Source organism: Argopecten irradians, chromosome 4 (genome assembly GCF_041381155.1).
Source record: "Argopecten irradians isolate NY chromosome 4, Ai_NY, whole genome shotgun sequence".
Taxonomy (NCBI): Eukaryota; Metazoa; Mollusca; class Bivalvia; order Pectinida; family Pectinidae; genus Argopecten; species Argopecten irradians.
Window position 1 is genome coordinate 39,006,872 of NC_091137.1, and position 20,070 is coordinate 39,026,941.

The 20,070-nt window shown below is 34.1% G+C and overlaps 1 protein-coding gene across 1 annotated transcript; it reads left to right on the top strand.

Moving 5' to 3' along the window:
• The first annotated feature begins 215 nt into the window (after positions 1–215).
• Positions 216–19,766, top strand: LOC138321595 (uncharacterized). The gene is made up of 3 exons (XM_069265367.1): positions 216–346; positions 10,588–12,008; positions 18,431–19,766. Exons 2-3 carry the CDS (start codon positions 11,453–11,455, stop codon positions 18,541–18,543), a joined length of 669 nt encoding a protein of 222 aa, XP_069121468.1. The 5' UTR covers positions 216–346; positions 10,588–11,452; the 3' UTR covers positions 18,544–19,766.
• The last annotated feature ends 304 nt before the right edge of the window (positions 19,767–20,070 follow it).

Consider the following 20,070-nt stretch of genomic DNA (forward strand, 5'->3'; position numbering starts at 1 on the left):
GCTTTTTGCCAGAAGGACACAGACCCATTAGGACCGTTGTAGCTTGCTCTGTGATGACGCGCTGAGGATGCCTAGATCGTTATAGTTGCTTTGTCGGCTGGTGAAGCCGATCATTACCTGTCCTTCAGTCGGTGTGTCAATATACAGCTACACACAACGGTGGCATGTTGTAGTAAAACGTAGTAGTTGTGGAGGAGTTCGCGGGCTTCGTTATTCTGTCCTCGCAGTCGTCTGCTTTTAACTGTAAAACATCTGCATTTAAAATGTAGTGTCATAAGAAGAGAACTTTTGTTAGTTTGGATGTATAATATCATTGAAGCAAACGGAAACTTCAGAAACCTAGTTGGTAAGTATAGCTGTTTGGACTTGTGAATGAAAATGTTGACATCTTTTTTCTTATATTTACATTATAACATGGCAGATACCATTATAATTTCTTTTTTGAAGAACTGGTTATTTTTACTATATTCATTATCGGAATTATATAATGGAATTATGAATAAAAATAATTCATTGCATTATTCTTTTAATTATCAAATGTTTTTTTTAGCTGTTGACCTGCATACATAATTAGCCAAATGATAAGATATAAATTGCCACCATAATCATGCTTTGTAACGATAGACAAAACAGTATTTCTCATCTCATCTCAACATTTTAAGATTTAAAAGGATTTATATCTCTTTTATCAAAATATACATTTAGAGATTGGCTCAGATTTTATACATATTGATATCAACTACCCATCGAAGCGTTTAAAAATTTAAAAAAAAAAACCCGTTTTGTTCTCGTGAAAAAGAGACAACTATCTTTTTACAATTTGCCTCGATATTTTCTCGTTCCTTGTCCTTATATGACTCTGTCTGGTAATATATTATATGTGATAAAACAAATTCTCGTTACTCTCCGATAACACACCCAGTGTAATTACAGCAGTATCTTAAATATCATGTAAGTGGTCCAGCAATTAGAGACATCCCATATGGTACAGTGTAGACACATAAAACTGGTCTAAGAGATAGGGAAGATGAAAGCCTCCAGCTACTACAATCGCCAGCTTTATTTTGAGTCCTACCTTATACTGTATATCAAGAAAAATTTAAGGATTAACTTGAATATATTTTTTTATGTTATGGATATATAACACAAAAATCTGAGTGTACTCTAAATAAACCATGAAGCGGTTTATGATAAGAGTTCACTCAGATTTTGGTGTTATATCTCCATATTCAAATTAATCCTTAAAAGATAAATTCTTCAATACTCAAATTCATTTTGGGACTCTTTTGTCTATGAAATCATTACGCCGTCATCTCAGCCAATCAGAAGCAACGTCGCAAACGGCGACGCCATTTTTTCCTTTATTGGCTGATAAAGTAAAAATTTAAACCAATGAAAATGCTCGGTACGAGCAAAATTGCATTATTCATGGGTACTTTCTTTTGTGGTTTAGAGCTTTCAAATCATTTCATGGATGGAAACATTCGTGGTCAGCTGCTGTCATAGGAATAATAATGATTATAACACATGATTGGTTGTTTTTTATATTCATGATAATATATCAACCACGTAAACCACGAAAAAAATGTCTAACGTTAAACAACGATAATTTCATGGTATACAGTATACAGAGATTCCTCCTGTCCTTGTAATGGGAATTCGGAAATTGATATTAGTATTGACGTTCGTTTCTCGGATTAGTTAATTGCTCCCTTTAGTTTATACTTAATTATTATTTCTATGCAACCATTTTGACTTGCATCGTCCAAAAGGTTATTAGTTTGAAATATATATATGCAATAACATATAAAAGATACAATAAAAATATTGGTTTATAGAATCATCTCTTTAACTTTCTTTCCAACATATTGAGTGTACTTCGAACAGCTTTAGATTTATCTGATATTATATAATCCTGAACAATTAATGTTATGTTGCAGATTTCTTATATGAGTTTCATTCTGGGGTTTTTTCAGCATATATATATACTCAATCTAGCTGTCTGTGTGTTATATACGAAAATGATTATGGGAAATGTTAGACTTGTATACTGCATGTAATAGCGGATTAAAACCTTCACTCAGATATACGATAATATCTGTAGATAACTACAGATTGTTTATGTATACTCCTGATAGGGTATGACTCACAGGCTTCTGTAATGTTTAAGTCGTCTTTGTGTAACTTTGAAACACAAAACGTTCGGTTCACTTCTCCAGAACAGTTTACATCCGTTTCAAATAGCTTGTCATCTGGCATATACTTATCTCAGAATGCATGCACTATACAAAACACCTGTAAACGTTCAACATACAGCTGGCGCATTCCTCTAGGGCTCGTCAGTGAAGCTAGTGATTTAGATTAATGGAACCAAAACGTTTCAATGTCATGCCTAGTCTGACCACTAGTCTGTAGAATATTAAAACCTTCACTAACATTTAGCTTGATAATGTTTCTCTCTGTGCCATGTCTGATTCAAGAAGTTTGAAGTTAGAGAAAAATAATCTAATATTAAAATTCCACAAAGAAACTTCCAACTTAGGGTCTGATGGCCAGTCAAGGTCATGCCCTACGATCATAAAACAGTCTTCCGTTTAAATTTTGCCACTTAAGAAATGATTGCTATTTTTGTTGTTCACTGATGTATAAACGCCATTTTTGACCAAAATATTGTCAGCGTGTCCTGTTGATGATATATCAGTAAAAAAAACTTTTTTTTTCTGCAGGTTATACCAAATTATGCATTAAACTTGAACAAAAAACTGCCCAGCAATGCCGGTTATGATATACACTGATATATCCAAGTAAGAGCATAATATTGTAAATCGAAATGTATATCAATCAACAACGTAATTATACAGGTTTGCTCGTGACCATATGCGCCCTCACTTACCGGTTTATCTTTCATAATGTAGTATTTGATCCACGAATTTCATTAACAAATTGGCAATGCAAACAAAGATGTTGGGAACAAAAATAAAATGGAGTTATAAAAAGAACTTGACATCATAAGTTTAATCGCTTTTCTCTGATTTAGGTTTACCAGCTCACACAAAACATGCTCTTGTCAACATTGTCGTGGGGTTAATTTGGGAAGTTAACATTCTCAAGACACCCTAGGTCTGAATTTTAATTACTTTTGTATCTTTTGCACCCGTCGGTTGATAATAAGGGGCTATACCAGCTGGTCTTAAGATGTTTCATTAATGAAAAGTACATAAAAATGACCAACGTTAGGACACCTCCTCCACGACATACGAGCATCATTCATAATAAAACACAGAGGTATGCCTTACTGCACGTGTGCTCCTAAAATCAATATCAAGAACCCGATTTTGTGCCAATTTTGTCCGACAGAATGACCTTTTGTCTTTATTCTTGATTGGTCTGTTGTCAATGAACAAAACCTTTTCACGTTAACAATTTTTTTTAACTTGGTCAATTTGTTATTTCAAAATGCTTGCAGTTTACACAATAAATGACGTGACACTGATATTAGAATAGTGAGTACATTCCTGATTTTCATATCAAGGATACTAAAAATCATTACGTTTCATGACTTCGCGCTATTTGAGTTTCACAATAATTGTTTGATTTTACGCATTTTGATTATATAGCACGAAGCTTCGATTCTTCTCGATTGTAATCTATGAATTTTAACGAAATTGTACACAATGAGTAGTTGCGTCCACCACGGTGAGTCATTTTGAGTCATGAAAACACTTCTGGGATATAAAGATATATTGCATCAATAATCAATGATCATGTAGCTCATGTTCAGTGCATAATCCCAGTTTGGATTCCTATTTTTTTATCAAGTTTATAATGATAGTCAGTAGTAAGAGTGCACCGCACCATTATTTGACTATTTTATTAATTAATGAAAACTTGTTATTTTTGTTATGCAATTATTTTAGCCTAATGGTATATTTAGTGTAACACTTAGGTTTATAAACCTGTTGATTACCGCAGCGCCCTTACGTATTACATAGTTATCGTTCCTTGGCACAAGGTACCTTCCTAGTGAGTAGTAATATAGTACATCCCGTTCTGAATAGCGTCGAGATTCAAAAAATACAGAGTGGTTGGTCCTACCAAAACTGGGCCTAAAACAACATGACATGTCCTATTTTGAATCGTTGATGGTGAATTTAATCTTCAAACTATTGTTTTATGTCAATGACTGTATCTAACAAATATATATATATATATATGTATTTCTTCCTTTTAAATGAAAATGTAAACCTCTTATTTTAACACAATTGAAAAACCATATTTTCCGAAAATGAATTAGCGCAATCAAAATTGGCCAAAAGCGCTAAAGTTTTTACATTTACATATCATTCTTCTTTTTATTCTTTTTTTTTTTCTATTTTAAGTGCATTATTGAAACCTCTGCATACAAAAGAAGTTGTTTTGCCTTTTAAGAAACACAATTAATTTTTGACGCCTGTGAACTAATCAACAGTAAAACAAACAAAAACAACCAAACATCTCATTTACAAATTGCCGATTACTAAAGTCGTGGAAACCGCTAAACGATCTGAGAAAAGCAACACAGTAGTTTTTGTGCCTATAACAAGCGTAATTATTCTCTTAATTATCTCAACATTATATAATTAGGTACTGCAGCATATTTCTGTTATGAAGTTTAATTCTTGTCAATTCTGTTAAAACGGAAAAAAACATCTCCTCATCAAACATAATATGAACGTATTAAATGTTTAACTATTTTATAATTTCGTCTTGAATTTCAATTTAAAATCGGCAATAAAATTTATTTCTGGGATGGTGCCTTGTAGGCAGCTCCATCATAAACGACACGAAGCTCAGTATGATCGTAAATATGGCTCTGTAATAATGGACTATTTAGGTCAAGGCAATGGATAATTGTATAATAGTTATTTATACAGTAGCCTATTAACAGTAGTGGAGATTTAAAAAAAAAATATAATCTGTAGTGAGACTTAAAACAATAATATTAGATTATGATTTGATATCAGCAGTTAAAGATACAATCTGTAGCGAATATGATAGAATTAAAACAATAATAATAGATTGTGCTTTGATGTTAGTAGTATAATTTAATATTCTCTGCACGAAAATGAAATCAGGATTCAATGATTATCGGGTGACGAAATGGTAACGATTGTGAATGGCAATGTCCTCTTGGTTGGTTATTTTAGGAGAATTTATCAACAATAAATACATAAAACACATTGGAAATGTGCATTTTATGCATATACACAATATCTGTTATAATACCACTGAATACTTTATTCTCAATAGGACCAGGATTGAGCTGTAAAGTTAATGGTTGATGCAAATTGTTTACTCATAAGGTTACAATGCTATTATGGCAGGATATGATTTTTTTGATAAGAAAGAAATCCAACGTTATAAATTCGATAAAATCGATAGATACCTTTATTCAAACAATACGTCGTTATAAATCTTAATAAGCATGTCGCTGACTCCGTAGAAAATGTTCGTTAAAAACCAAACACTTTACGACGAATTTATTTATTATAGTTTTATTTACTAAAAGTGACCAATCGCTAAGGGAAAAATTGTATGGTAATAATTCTACTTAAGTTGGACAGTTATTCATTTTTGGATAATTTGACTCGCTTTTGACCAATCGGAATGCACCATTGACAGTGAAAATATCCAATCTCTCCCAGAGTTCATTACGGGAAAATATCATCGTGATTGTTACAAATCTCTCCCAGGGTGCATTGCGGTCTCCACAATTTCACCTCTGTAAATGGCCCGGCGAAATTTCAAGATTCTCGAAAATCGTGTTTCGGATGCATACTAAATTCTTAAATACATATTGTAAGTTTCCTTGTGTATCATTTTCCTGTAAACGACTGTCAGTTCTGAAATAATTTAATTTGATCATTCAATATCAAACCAAACAATAATGGATTCTTTTGCGAATACACTAGATTTACTTGTAAGTAAATAGTCATGATTTGCATGCGACGTCCGCCGTTTCAAAAACAATTACTGTGACGTCATTTATAAAGGGGGCGCATTATATTAAACAATCGTCATGACGTAATATTCTGTGACCCGAGGTCAACAGACGGCCAGTTAGTGAGACGTTGACAGAGGTGAATGGTGGGGCCGCAATGAACCCTGGGAGAGATTGGATTGTTACCTCATTAGATTGTGCGCGAAAACGACGTCATATTTTTGTGTAGAAATATGTCGTAATGCTAACGACGTAATCAGGGCAGATAACTCTGTAAATAATAATGGCAGAATAACCTTTGGCTGAACTAGCAGTAATGGTCTTCAGTAAATGGAAGAGAGAAAGAAATGTAATAATTATATATTTCTTTTTTCTTGATGAATGCCATTAATATTTCATCTCATGAATTGGAAACTTTGATATTTGATTTCCATCTTATTCGAGGAAATATAACTGATATTCATCGAGTAACAATCTTCTTTGCCGTTGTTCGGAATAACGAATAACTGTATAATTTTGCCTTATCCAGCCAATGAAATGTCTTGGCAATATCCGGTTCATTCAATTTTAACTTTCAGTTACTTCAGCTATCAAAAAAATCGTTTTTCAACATCAATGTCGTGTCTTAGACCTACGAATTGTGAAAATATAATTTTAATAGTGATTCATATATTTACCTTTATTAGCAAACAGTATTATGTACGTGAACAGGAAGTTCACAAATTATTGATAGAAGATCGATGTGATATTGATGTCACCACACACGTGTCGTATACACCATACAATGTAATTATAAAATTATAAATACATGTTGTAATATGTGTCAATATTTTCAATATTATTGATGTTTCTAAAACATGTTTGTATAGGAGTCAGATGAAATTGCTTCAGTGATCGTTTGATCTCAATATGAGATAGATCAAACAATTGAATACATTATCGATTGCCCACAGTATCTGAGACGTGTTGTATCTATCATACTCCATTGGTGATTGAAGAAACAACACCTGTTCTATACCATTGTATGACATCGGATCAACAAAAATGACGTCATTTGCATACAATCAATGAGAGGGTTTATTATACATTTGCTTTACCTATTGTAAAATGGTTTTATGGGGTCTAGTTTTAGTTTTAAGTTAAGTCGAGTTTGCATTTTCTCCCTCTTTATATATTCTTCACTTATTAAGGGACAATTCAAGTTTATTTGAATGAATGCAAATGCCATCTGGACAACGTTAACGGTAAATTCAACATGAAGCGCTAGCGCGCTTCATTAAATTTGCCGCTGAATGCAGTTCAATGCTTAAATGGTCATTAATGTCCATGGTGGTCACAGTGTGTGATATGTTTCAACTCGCTCGCTCCCTTTTTTTACATTTTTCACGAGGAATGTAGACAAATAGTTTTATATCATAGTTTGCCTCGTCATGAAGTAACAGAAATAGCCTCACCGAATTGTTCCTTTGAAACATATTCCATGCTCGATTTGAAAAGGGTCGTTGGCGTATCTCCATATGCGCTGCAAAGAAGAGTACATTCTTAACTGATTTTTTTTTTAAATTGGCGATATAATTGGAAAATCACACCACAGACAAATTCATTCAACAACATGCTGTTTATAGGATAAAATAAGAATGATTTGTGAATGTTCGCATTTAAAAGTTCCAAAAAAAAATCTATAGGCTAGACAGATTTTCAATTCAGTATTGGAAGTGATTGGAATTGTTCAATACTAGCTGTTTCTATGTCAATATCCAGACAGCTATTACATGAAGTGGCAGTGTAAGATGTGCTGGTGGCTGACTCACTCTACGTCAGACGATTGGATTTGTCACTGGTAGGATCAGAGCAAATTTTGTTTGTAATGATTGGTGATATCAATATATAGAAATTCAATTATATCTTTATATACAACTAAACAATATCCCTGTCATATGCAAGTGTATGTTGATAAACTATAACCATGAGGTTTTATATTACACCACCAATGCCCCTATAATGCTTACTTTGGTATCATCTGAATTGTGCTCCTACATGATTGTATACATATTACAATTATAATACATTGTATAACATCATGTGATTTTTTACATGAAATTCAATAGTAATTCACGTGAAATTCATGTGAAATTTACGGGAAAAACTATTGCCTGTGTAATGAACATTGGCTGGATGAAACTCACTATTTTGCCCCGGTCCACGTGAAATTCACAGGAAGAAATATGGTCTGTGTAAGTTCGCTCCTTTACCAAACACTTTATACAGATGTTCAATAATAATAGAAGGTGTCATGTTATTCACACAACCGTTACTCCTCGGATTAAAGTTATGTAGGTCTTATCCTGATCTTTTAGATATACTAATAATGCATTTGTATTTGAATCTTCAAAAAACAAATGAATGGCTTGTAGTTTGGCCCTGAATGACCTTAGTTGTCAAACAAAATTATGCATTAAAATCTTCCCATATACTACAATAACACCAATATGCTCAAACCTCTGCTCCTAAAGCATCTAAACATTTGTGAATTTATATGTACCCCATTATTCAATTCAGTTTTACTGCAAGTGTTGTTGATTATCGAAGTCAACAAATATGAAAGATGATGTCAATGGTATTGACGTAGGTTTAATATGCGTATATTGGTATCACAACTGTACGACACTAAGCATGTGTCAACACAATGAAATTGATTTCAAATAACAATAACTCCGTAATAAGCTAAAGTAGTACAGGACTCGTCCTATGGGATGGTGATAACACTGCCATTATCCATGCATCACTGCCGCTAGAGGCCACCAGAGCCATCATCCATATTTAATATATTCTAATGCACGTTATCTCGTTGTTGACATGATAGGTTTCTTCTAATTGTTTTCTCTTACTGCATAATTTATTTCTGTTTATTTATCTCAAAAATACATGATCGTGAGCTAAGGTAAACAAAGCAAAATATCTGTTTTAGTTGGTATTTGTAAATAGCAGCGCTATATTTTCGAAGTTACGATTGTTTTCAGATACATCAGGAGCCGATCTCTGTTATATGCCAAGATTACTAGTTCTTTATAAATACAAACATACACAATGAATTCTTACCTTAAATGTTATCTAAAATGCGGATCTGGTAATGATGCCTGGAGCAGCAATTGCACACAATTCAGACAGAGTCGAAACTTAAAACATAACATATTTTTTCATACTTCTCGATCTATCGATTATTATTGAATCCGTTTGTATCACTAGTAACGCGTAAACTCAATGATAGATCCTTTTAGGAACACATAAATCACAAACACAAACATGCATTGAATACAAATGTGAATGACAATTTTGGAAATTAATTACATAATATCGTTTTAAATAGTCGACTTGTACTTGTTCTGTGTTGTTGGCAACGTGCTTCAGTGAGATAGCACTATAAAACGAAAAAGAATTCCACTATTAAATAACACCTCAACACGAGCATACCGGGCAGCCTTTCACACATTACACACAGGAGGTGTCTGTCTGTGTATAAAACGTTAAACCTTATCAACCAAATCAAACCAGACCATTTTAAACGAGGTTCTTAAATGCATTAATGTTATCCCTTTAAAATTCTAACACATCGTGTCAGTGATATGATATGACAGACATTATAAAAGATTTATATGATAAGCTGAAAAAGAAAAGAAAAAATGTGAAAGCCTGTCTGTGTTAACACTGAATTGGTACGTTATAAGCTAAATGTGACAAACGCAGTTCTAACATGATAAGTGCCAATTCTGGTGTCAATTATTATAGACAGCTTTTATTGGATCCGTTTATTTCTCAGGGCGACAACACAAGACATAGATGTAAATACCAGGCTGTTGTTATGTTCCAGAGTTGTCTAGTTGTCACGGCATAGAAATCTTCGGTAACGAACCTCCTTCCCCCCTAAGGAAACTGTCAACGGCAGTCGACATTTTTATCTGAACAAGGCTGGTCCTGTCACATATGTATAAAGCGGCATCCTACCACTGGAGTTCTTATGCTCCCATTGTTCGATGATGGCTTACACCCGAGTAATCAGTTTAAGCGTCTATGTAAACCATCTCTAATCATGTATATATTTCATAAAATTCTGTTAGATATAGGGTCGTAAATGAGTATTTAGGTCACATAAGCTTTTTATAAAACGAGTCTTAAAGGTTTGTCAAGCCAAAATTGAAACTTGAGACATGTTTCATAAAATCCATAAACACAAATATAAGATATTTTATTGCATAACGATTTCAAAGTCAGTCTGTGTTGCAAAACTTACAGCGGAGGCAGCCACTGCATTTTGTGTTTTACAGTGTTGTCTGATAAATTAGATACATTATTTTGTGGTATGCAATGATGGGCGTAGATTGTGTCAATTTGAAATAACGTTCAACAGCACGTCAACTATATCAGACAGTGCAATCTATTCAATCGTTATTTGTATCACCACATAATTGTGGTTCGGTAGGTATTGCTAGCATAAATACAAACATAAGCACACCTCGATTATGTGTTGTATTGTGAATAGAACAATTTCCTCCAGAGATATATTGATTTTGGTTAATATTCAAATCAATAATGGTTTTATTATTTTTCAGATATTTCCGGATAGACGAGATGAATGCTCTGATACCAGAACGCTCGACGCCTCGCCCACTGATGTTTCAGCTCTTATGTGATATAACGGGCTCTTTTTCATCAAATAATCGGTGGATATAGAATCCACAGCGGCAATCGGCGAGCTATCTTTAACTCTCTGCCGGTTATTACTACTATACAATACAGATGCTATTTTCGTTATGAAGATAAAAGACACAATATCCATTGTCGGAGAAATTTATTTATAGATAGCTTACAATGTTTATGAACGCATCCCCCAAGGACTTGCCACGAAGACATTCCATTATACGCTACACAGCAAAGAAATTGTTCGGCCTTTAAGCACAAAACCATAGTAACTAATGCATAACGATCTAATTGAAATGTGATTGTACTGCAAATTACTAAGTTGTCATCAGCGCTAGTTGTCTCACAACTGCATGTGCCATATTGGTAATCTTTAAGCACAATTAAGGGAAACGGCTTTACACTGAAACCAATTATTGGAGGATAATATGCCCTGTTAAAAGTTAATGAGAGCTGTTGCAGGTGCGGAACAATTTTCCAGCTGTTGGGAAGTTATCTATTGTAGATCGATATACATAAAGAAGCCTATACAGGCTGAACTTTATAGTTATACCCAACCATTATACGAAATTTAAAGAAATCGATAATTTCTTGCAGTAAATCTGGGAAAAGGTTTACCCAAAACCCGCATTAAGTGAGAAAACCAGTTGCAAAATTGAGTTGAAGTACACAATAATCATATTAACTGACTACTTGTTTTTTTCCACGAGGAAAGCAATTATTCGATTGGATTCACCTTTGGCTACCATGAACTTAAGTTGAACAAACGAAACAAGGATGAGCCAAACAAGTGAACAACTCCTGTCGGAAGGAGAGTGCCAGGGCGAGTGTCAATGCACGTGTAGCCAAGCAACCGTGTCAGAAAAATACACTGACGAATCTTCAGAACTATCGAGACAGGACACAGGACTTATCCTCGAAGGAAATGAAGAATGGTCGGAAACTTCTGAAATGGAATGCCTATCCGAACAAGCTTGGTCAGCCCAAAGTGTTATGCTTGTGGATCAGGACCCTTCGAATCCCCAATGTGACCACATACACTGGCAAGGTGTGTCTATGACAGAAGACGATATCGAGATCATCACAGATGGTTCCTATGACAACTACCATCAAGATGTTTATTACATTGACCCAGTAGTGGCACAATCTCTCTTCAGTGATATTTTGTTACATCGACAACACTCCGCTAATTTACATATCCATGTCGAGGCTAAGACAAAAAGACAGAAGTTCATCGCCCGCACCGTAATGATCGTATCAAGTGTGATGTTCACTGTCAGTGTTCTCCTGGTGATGATTTCACTGATCATGTCTGATCACATCGACGATCTCGGTAAGTCTAACTGATCATGTCTGATCACATCGACGATCTCGGTAAGTCTAACTGATCATGTCTGATCACATCGACGATCTCGGTAAGTCTAACTGATCATGCCCGATCACATCGACGATCTCGGTAAGTCTAACTGACTATGTCTGATCACATCGACGATCTCGGTAAGTCTAACTGATCATGTCTGATCACATCGACGATCTCGGTAAGTCTAACTGACTATGTCTGATCACATCGACGATCTCTGTAAGTCTAACTGATCATGTCTGATCACATCGACGATCTCGGTAAGTCTAACTGATCATGCCCGATCACATCAACGATCTCGGTAAGTCTAACTGATCATGTTCGATCACATCGACGATCTCGGTAAGTCTAACTGATCATATCTGATCACATCGACGATCTCGGTAAGTCTAACTGATCAAGCCCGATCACATCGACGATCTCGGTAAGTCTAACTGATCATGCCCGATCACATCGACGATCTTGGTAAGTCTACCTTACCATGTCTGATCACATTGACGATCTCGGTTAGTCTAACTGATCATGTCCGATCACATCGACGATCTCGGTAAGTCTAACTGACTATGTCTGATCACATCGACGATCTCGGCAAGTCTATGATCATGTCTGATCACATCGACGATCTCGGTAAGTCTAACTGACTATGTCTGATCACATCGACGATCTCTGTAAGTCTAACTGATCATGTCTGATCACATCGACGATCTCGGTAAGTCTAACTGATCATGCCCGATCACATCAACGATCTCGGTAAGTCTAACTGATCATGTCCGATCACATCGACGATCTCGGTAAGTCTAACTGATCATGTCTGATCACATCGACGATCTCGGTAAGTCTAACTGATCATGCCCGATCACATCGACGATCTCGGTAAGTCTAACTGATCATGCCCGATCACATCGACGATCTTGGTAAGTCTACCTTACCATGTCTGATCACATTGACGATCTCGGTTAGTCTAACTGATCATGTCCGATCACATCGACGATCTCGGTAAGTCTAACTGATCATGCCCGATCACATCGACGATCTTGGTAAGTTTGTAGTCATGTTCAAACATTGATGATCACAGTAAGTCTGAAAATGTCCAATTTATCCGGTAAGTTTGCTCATGTCCAGTCATTACATTATTGTGTATGACAGAATTAACTGCTCTCAAGGGTATTATTGATTTTTACACCATTGGGATGCATGAGGAAATTTCTACGTTTTCTCCGAAAACCCATCCTCGATACTCCAAGGGTTACTATCACTCTCGCGATATCCACTCATATATACCATAGTAAAACTGAAGGATCTATTTGTGACAACAGATGAGATCTATGTTAGACAACAGATGACACAGGTAGTTTGGTCCTTTGATATGCATCAAAAGAATCGAATAACGGTACACTATATGGCTTTTAAAGTTGTATTTCTGGTAATTTTCATTGTAACGATATGTCGCTTTAATATTTGATATTTGAACATGGACATGTAACTTAATGATTGAGCTCCCCAAAACCATATGTCAGCCTGTAAGAGAGCCGAAATCTAGGGATCATATATTCCTGGTTTTGAATAAAACGCCTTCAATCACCGCCATGTTCAGTACCTTCAGGTTTTGTCGGAATTCCGAATCGTATCACGTGACTGACGTCCACACGTCCTGCACGTGGTGATCAAGGTAACTAGCGTAAGCGCACATGTGTTTGTTTACGTTTTCCTTCTGGCTAAAATGAGCAAATCATGCTGGTACATGTATATGTATGTCCACAGAGCGAGTATTTGAAACATCCAACACACGCATTGACGTAATTCAATATTGTGTGTATCAAATATTGTAATGAGCGAGAATTAATTTCTTTGTAAATCCAGTTTGCTGAGGTCGACCACATGTTTTGTTTATGAAAAAATTGTTGACATTTTCTCTTGGTTTTACAACTCTCGTGTTACTTCGAGATTGTCGCGACGACGTTCGGAAGAGTTCGGAATGATTCGGCATCTTTCGAGCCTATTTTCCACGTGTACACGTTAAAAAGATTTTTTACATTTATAATTAAAAATACTTCCAGTGCTGTACCTTTATAAAATGTGGTAAAATTAGAAAGTTTTAAACTCAGACAGACGGCGAAAAATATGTATAACACTTAAACAGTTTTCATTACGACAAAAAGAGCGAAAGTGATAGATCATACAACTTTAAGTTTGGTTTTAAAAGCTCTATAATCTTCAAAGCAAATCTCTGTTGTCCTGTTATAGGGTAATTCATTTCTCCTGACTCCAGTTATACTATGAAGGAGTCCATGAGTGGATATAATGACAGTGATAGTAACCCCTTGAATATCGAGGATGCTGAAAACTCATGACTTAAAACAAACCTATGGCATAACCATGAATAACTGCACGATGGAGCAGACCACGATATATATTGTATCATGCCATCCTTCATCCGACAGAAAGGACGTATTTTAGTGTTTCATAATTATTAAGATTATGGCGCTACATGAGACGGTTAAGTTTAAATAATGTAGAGCGCTGCCTGTGGTTGATTTTTTTGTTATAACCTTGTAACTCAGAGTGTTAATATCACATATTACATAGCTTACGGTGTACATAACTTCTATGTGTCTATTTTGGTCTTGAGAGTGTTACACTTTAAAGGTCAAAAGGACATAATATGTCACCAGGGTCAGATTGTACAAAACGTGATAAGCTAAATTACTTAATTAGTAAATTTGCTACAACACCTATAATTGTATATTCCCTACAATCAGTACTACGTAAACTATGAAGTTGTTTTTTCAACTCTTTTTTTTCTAATCATTACGCAACGTCAATTGTGACGTCACGATAACGTTTTTGCGACATTCTCGGATTTTGTCTTCATAGTTGTATCAAGAAAATTAGTTGACCAATCAGAAAGTCGAATTTAGAATGAAAAGGAAGAAAAATAATTATTATTTTATAAAAGTAATTTTGCTCCACCATAAATAAGTTTTGATTTTAAAAAAATGTTAAACTATGATTAGTCTAATAACCTTTTGAACAACTGGCCCAATACTTAGTCATATTTGATGGCAAGTATTTATAGTAGGATTATAGGTATTATCATATATTAACATTTTCACTGCAGTCCCATTATGTAACCTTACCAAGTGCAGTTTGCATAAATATAGTTTTTGAACTACAGCCGCTTATCTTGACGCCAGCGATCACGGAAATTGGCTGTTGAAATGGCTGTTCAGTCCTTGACGATAACGAAAGATTGATTAATTAAAAATGCAAAATCCTTTGGGATTTAATCATAAAATTGAAACCAAATACAAATAAAAACATTGAACGTCTTTCAGTTGGCATTCATAGCCCTTATGAATGCCAACTGAAAAAAAGGTAAATTCAACATGAATCTATATTTTCATATAAAGAACTAAAACAATAGTATATGCATATACCATATTACATTAATCACCACACTATTGCTCCGACAAGTCCATCAATAGTTTAGATGGTATATATAATGAAATATTAATACATGTATTTATGTTTATTTTATAGATTGCTTTAATACAGCGCAACATTAAATGACTTTTTATTTCTAATTTTTTAAACCCCTATATTATAACACAGTTTCTGTTTGATCTGAGGAATTAAAACCATAAATGTTTAGGAATCGGCCGGTTCCAAAGCCGCCGATTTTGATACGGTTTTTCAACAATTTTATCAGGAAATCAATGAGAATAATATCAAAATACAATTTTCCGTCCCTGTACAAGTTAAATATGATAAAGTTCCTATCTTTTCGATGTCTGATAGCATATGTAATTTTTTAATTCTTTAAAATTTTATTTTGATTTCCCATCATTGCAGTGCCGATAGTTAAAACTACATTATGACTACATAAACCTGTATATAAAAACTCCATCTGCTGGATTGATTTAGTGTGATTGATTTAGTGTCACCAACACAAAACTATTGCTCCCAGAGATGGCTCTGTAATATATACAGCACTGTCACCAGGGAATGGTACACAATCAATTAGGAATTTCCAGAAGAAGTTTTGTAGGCATGTAAAACAATAACAATGGATAGAAGATTATAGTGTATCTGTTCAGTGACCATATTTCTGGTGGGTTGGTAGTTTGCTTAGAGAAACATCCTGTTAACAACAGGTCATTTAAGGCTTGTTTCCACCGTGTGCGATGTGTTGCGGGAATGAAGTATGTGCGTGTTTTGGGAGACATCAGTAAGTTCGTGCTGTTGTGGAACTTTTGTCCTTTTTATAGTGTTATCTCAGTGAAGCATGCCTTAAGAGACACAGAACAGACGCATCCTTTCCTGGTCACATTACACTGACACGATAATTCTGGCTTTTGGGTGTCTCGAAAAAGTAAAAAGGAAATTTTATTCCCATTTACCATATAGCTATGATGTCACTTAACACCTTTGTTGTATTCAGGGATATTGATTAGTATACCTTTTACTGTATATTAATTCAATATTTAAGTATACAAATTTAACTAAAACTGTAGTAGATGGGTCAATATTAAGTATATACATAATGTATTGCGTCTAGTAATTTATTGTAGTAACAGGTATATAATAGTGTCTATGATTAAATATTTTATATTCTACATACTTTGATAAAGTCATTAATAGGACCTATGTAGTGTGTTTATATACCATTAAATTGTATTCTATAATTTAGTTGTACACAGCTGGAACATTTGATGGTAAATGCTATTTACGATTCCATTTCTAAGGAAACCCTATTAGGTTTTAGTAAACAGAGAATGCCTTCTTATGGATGGGCTCAATGTCGGCCTATTATTATAAGGGAATACATATAAGTTGTCTGAGACTTGTAGATAATCAATATGTATTTACCAACGGAATTGCCAGACATCTTACGATCACATCAGGTGAGGGTTCAGATTGGTATTTGACATCAAAAGTAGGTTTCCATTTATAGTTGGGATAATGCAATCCCATTAATATGGCTTCACAAATCAGAGTGAATGAATGTCTTTGTCATATACGTAACGGAACATCTTTTATGTTGGATATACATTGAAACTAAAGGAATTTTGAACGTGGCATCAAATTCTATTTTATACACTCATTTTATTAGTGTCTTCATTATCTGGCAAATATGGCTGGATAACGAAGCTGTTTGTAATTGGGAAAATACTTTACAGTAAATTACAACATCGGTTTTGAAAACAATTTAAGTGACTGGATAGTGCGGCAATTGGATTAATGAAGTTAGGGTAAACGGGTCCCACATTACGTTATTATGAGTATGGGCACCGTTAGTTCACTATCATTCACTTGAAGGGGCGATAATTCAATCTTGGTTGTAATGAGCAGTTTTTATTGGCTAATTTATTTTAATTTATTAACCAATTAAGGAAGCAAAAGACGTTGCCGTTTGTAACATCTTTTCTGATTGGCTGACAAACAGCGTAATGATTTCATAGGAAAAAACAGTCTCCCAATTAATGTGGTATTTTGAATAGATGATCTATAGTGTATTTTTAGACTGAAATTTAAGGATTAATTCGAATATATTTTCATGTTATGGAGATATAACGTAAAAGTATGGATGTACTCTCAACTTTCAATCGCTTCGTGGTTTATCTACAGTACATTGAGATTTTTGTGTTATTTAAGGATTAACTTAAATAGATTTTTTATTTTATGTAGATTTAACACAAAAATCTGAGTGTACTCAAAATAAACCGCGAAACGGTTTATAATGAGAGTACACTCAGAGTTTTGTGTTATATCTCCATTACATAAAAAAATCTATTCAAATTAATCCTTATAATTCAATTTCCTGAAGATGATCTCATCAATATTCAAAATTTATTTTAGGACTCTTTTGTCTATTAAATCACTACGCCGTCATCTCAGCCAATCAGAAGTGGCGTTACAAATAAAGTAAATTTTTAATCCAATGAAAATTCTCGTTAATGATATTACCATAACATAAAACGAAGTTAATCCTGAAATAAGCAGAGTCTTATTGTTGATTCTTTTTTTTCTTTTACGGCATCCGTCAGCTGGTAGATCACATTATATGGTACTTAGTTAAACAGTTTGATAAGGCATTAGCCGACACTGACATCCTTTAAATTCCACTCACTTCGATGGTACGACATAATCACGGTATTTGAAAACTACCTTTACATATTTATATAAACAAGCTTAGTATTAATATTATTATATTTCATAATAAAGTAAATTGAATAAAAAGCTCAAGCTTTTCAATGATGGTTAAAGTGTAAAGTAAGAAGGTTTATTACTGAAGAAAAACAGAGATCCGTTTGCTTTTGTTTTTGATCGATAAAAAATAGCATTTGTCGGCGATGTAGTATCATTAACATTTTGATACTTTTTCTTTTTTGCAGTCAGAGACGCCAACAACCTCCGGGTGCCATCGGAATCCCCCGTAACTATGACGACGACAATGGTTAACTACACACAAAGTTCAACTATAAGTGGTAAAGGGACCAGTTTATAACTTAATGGAGGGACGCTATGTGAATTATTTCACACAAGAAACTACTGTGATATGCTTCTATTGGAAAAACTCGCTGTTTAAATTATCTAGTTTTAACGAAAAGTGATACAATCACTTCTTGATTTGTTTCTTGTTTATATTTTTCATGATACTGATAGACAATTAATTATGTGAAATACTCATACTTTGTCATTCTAGGGTTTCATAAGCTTGCTTTTCTTATTCATCAAGTGAAACTTAATAACGCTTACATAACACATGCCATTTTTCGGACATGTATTCAGTTTTTTCATATTTCAGAGTTATCCTTTTTGCTGATATGTGTCCATTGTGACGTCATTATTTTGTGAGAGAAACGCACTTCGTTTTCTCTGAAAACTATGACGTTATACACTCGTAAGCACATGTATACCTAAACAATGTAGACCTACCCGCAATGGCAGATAACTCACTAATATGTTATTGCAAAATAATGATATGTAATATCTATTTAATTGTAATTCATACAAATATCTATGTGACGTGTTTTGGACACAGACCATTTTGTATGTTCCGAATTATTCAGTCGAACGTGTATAATGATATGAAATATCTGTCACCCATAGAAATATTTGTATAAATGTCTTATATTTATATACATATTTGTCTTGAAAGACATCGAAGGTATTTACATTTCATCGACATCACTTAAATTTCACTCACGTCCATGGTACAACATAACCAAGCTATCTGAAAACTAACTTTACCTTTTTTCGTAATAAAACCAATTGTATAAGCCGATATCAGCAATTAATATTACTGTAGATTAATACCACCGTAAATGGTAATGCACTGGGAAAGTGGAACTTCTTAAGTTTTGTTAGATTTAACAATATTCAAAGATATGTAATATCTACTAAATAGACTGTCATCAATGCATAGCTTTGTGTGATTTCATATATTTATATACATACATATTTGTCTAAGGCGACATCGAAAGTCTTTAAATTTCATGCGCTCCCTAAATCATCTGATTATGTTCATCTTAAGTCTTCAACGATTAGATGAAATTCATTACAATAGTGGCATTTAAATAAATGGAATGTTTCTACAAATATGATCGAATTTGTACTAATTGTTGTACGCGTTTGTGTAGACAAACTACGTGTTATAAACATGTAGATAACTTATTTGCACGCGATATTTTCCTCAATGATTTTCTTTAGCTGGCAATAATTTTGATGAAAAAAATCAAATGAACTCTTTAAAAGAACTCTTTTGCTTAAAATATATGTATCTAAAGGCAAATGATATTTGTTGACCACCACAGCATGTCTATGTTTTATTCATAAATTTCAAATAATTTTAATTAAAACCTAGCGTAACACTATTTAAAGTAACTTTTATCTCAACCGTTTGACCTTCACTAAGAACGATACCTACAGTGACAATTCGACCTTCACTTAGAACAATACCAACAGTGACAGTTTGACCTTCACTTAGAACGATACCAACAGTGACAGTTTGACCTTCACTTAGAACGATACC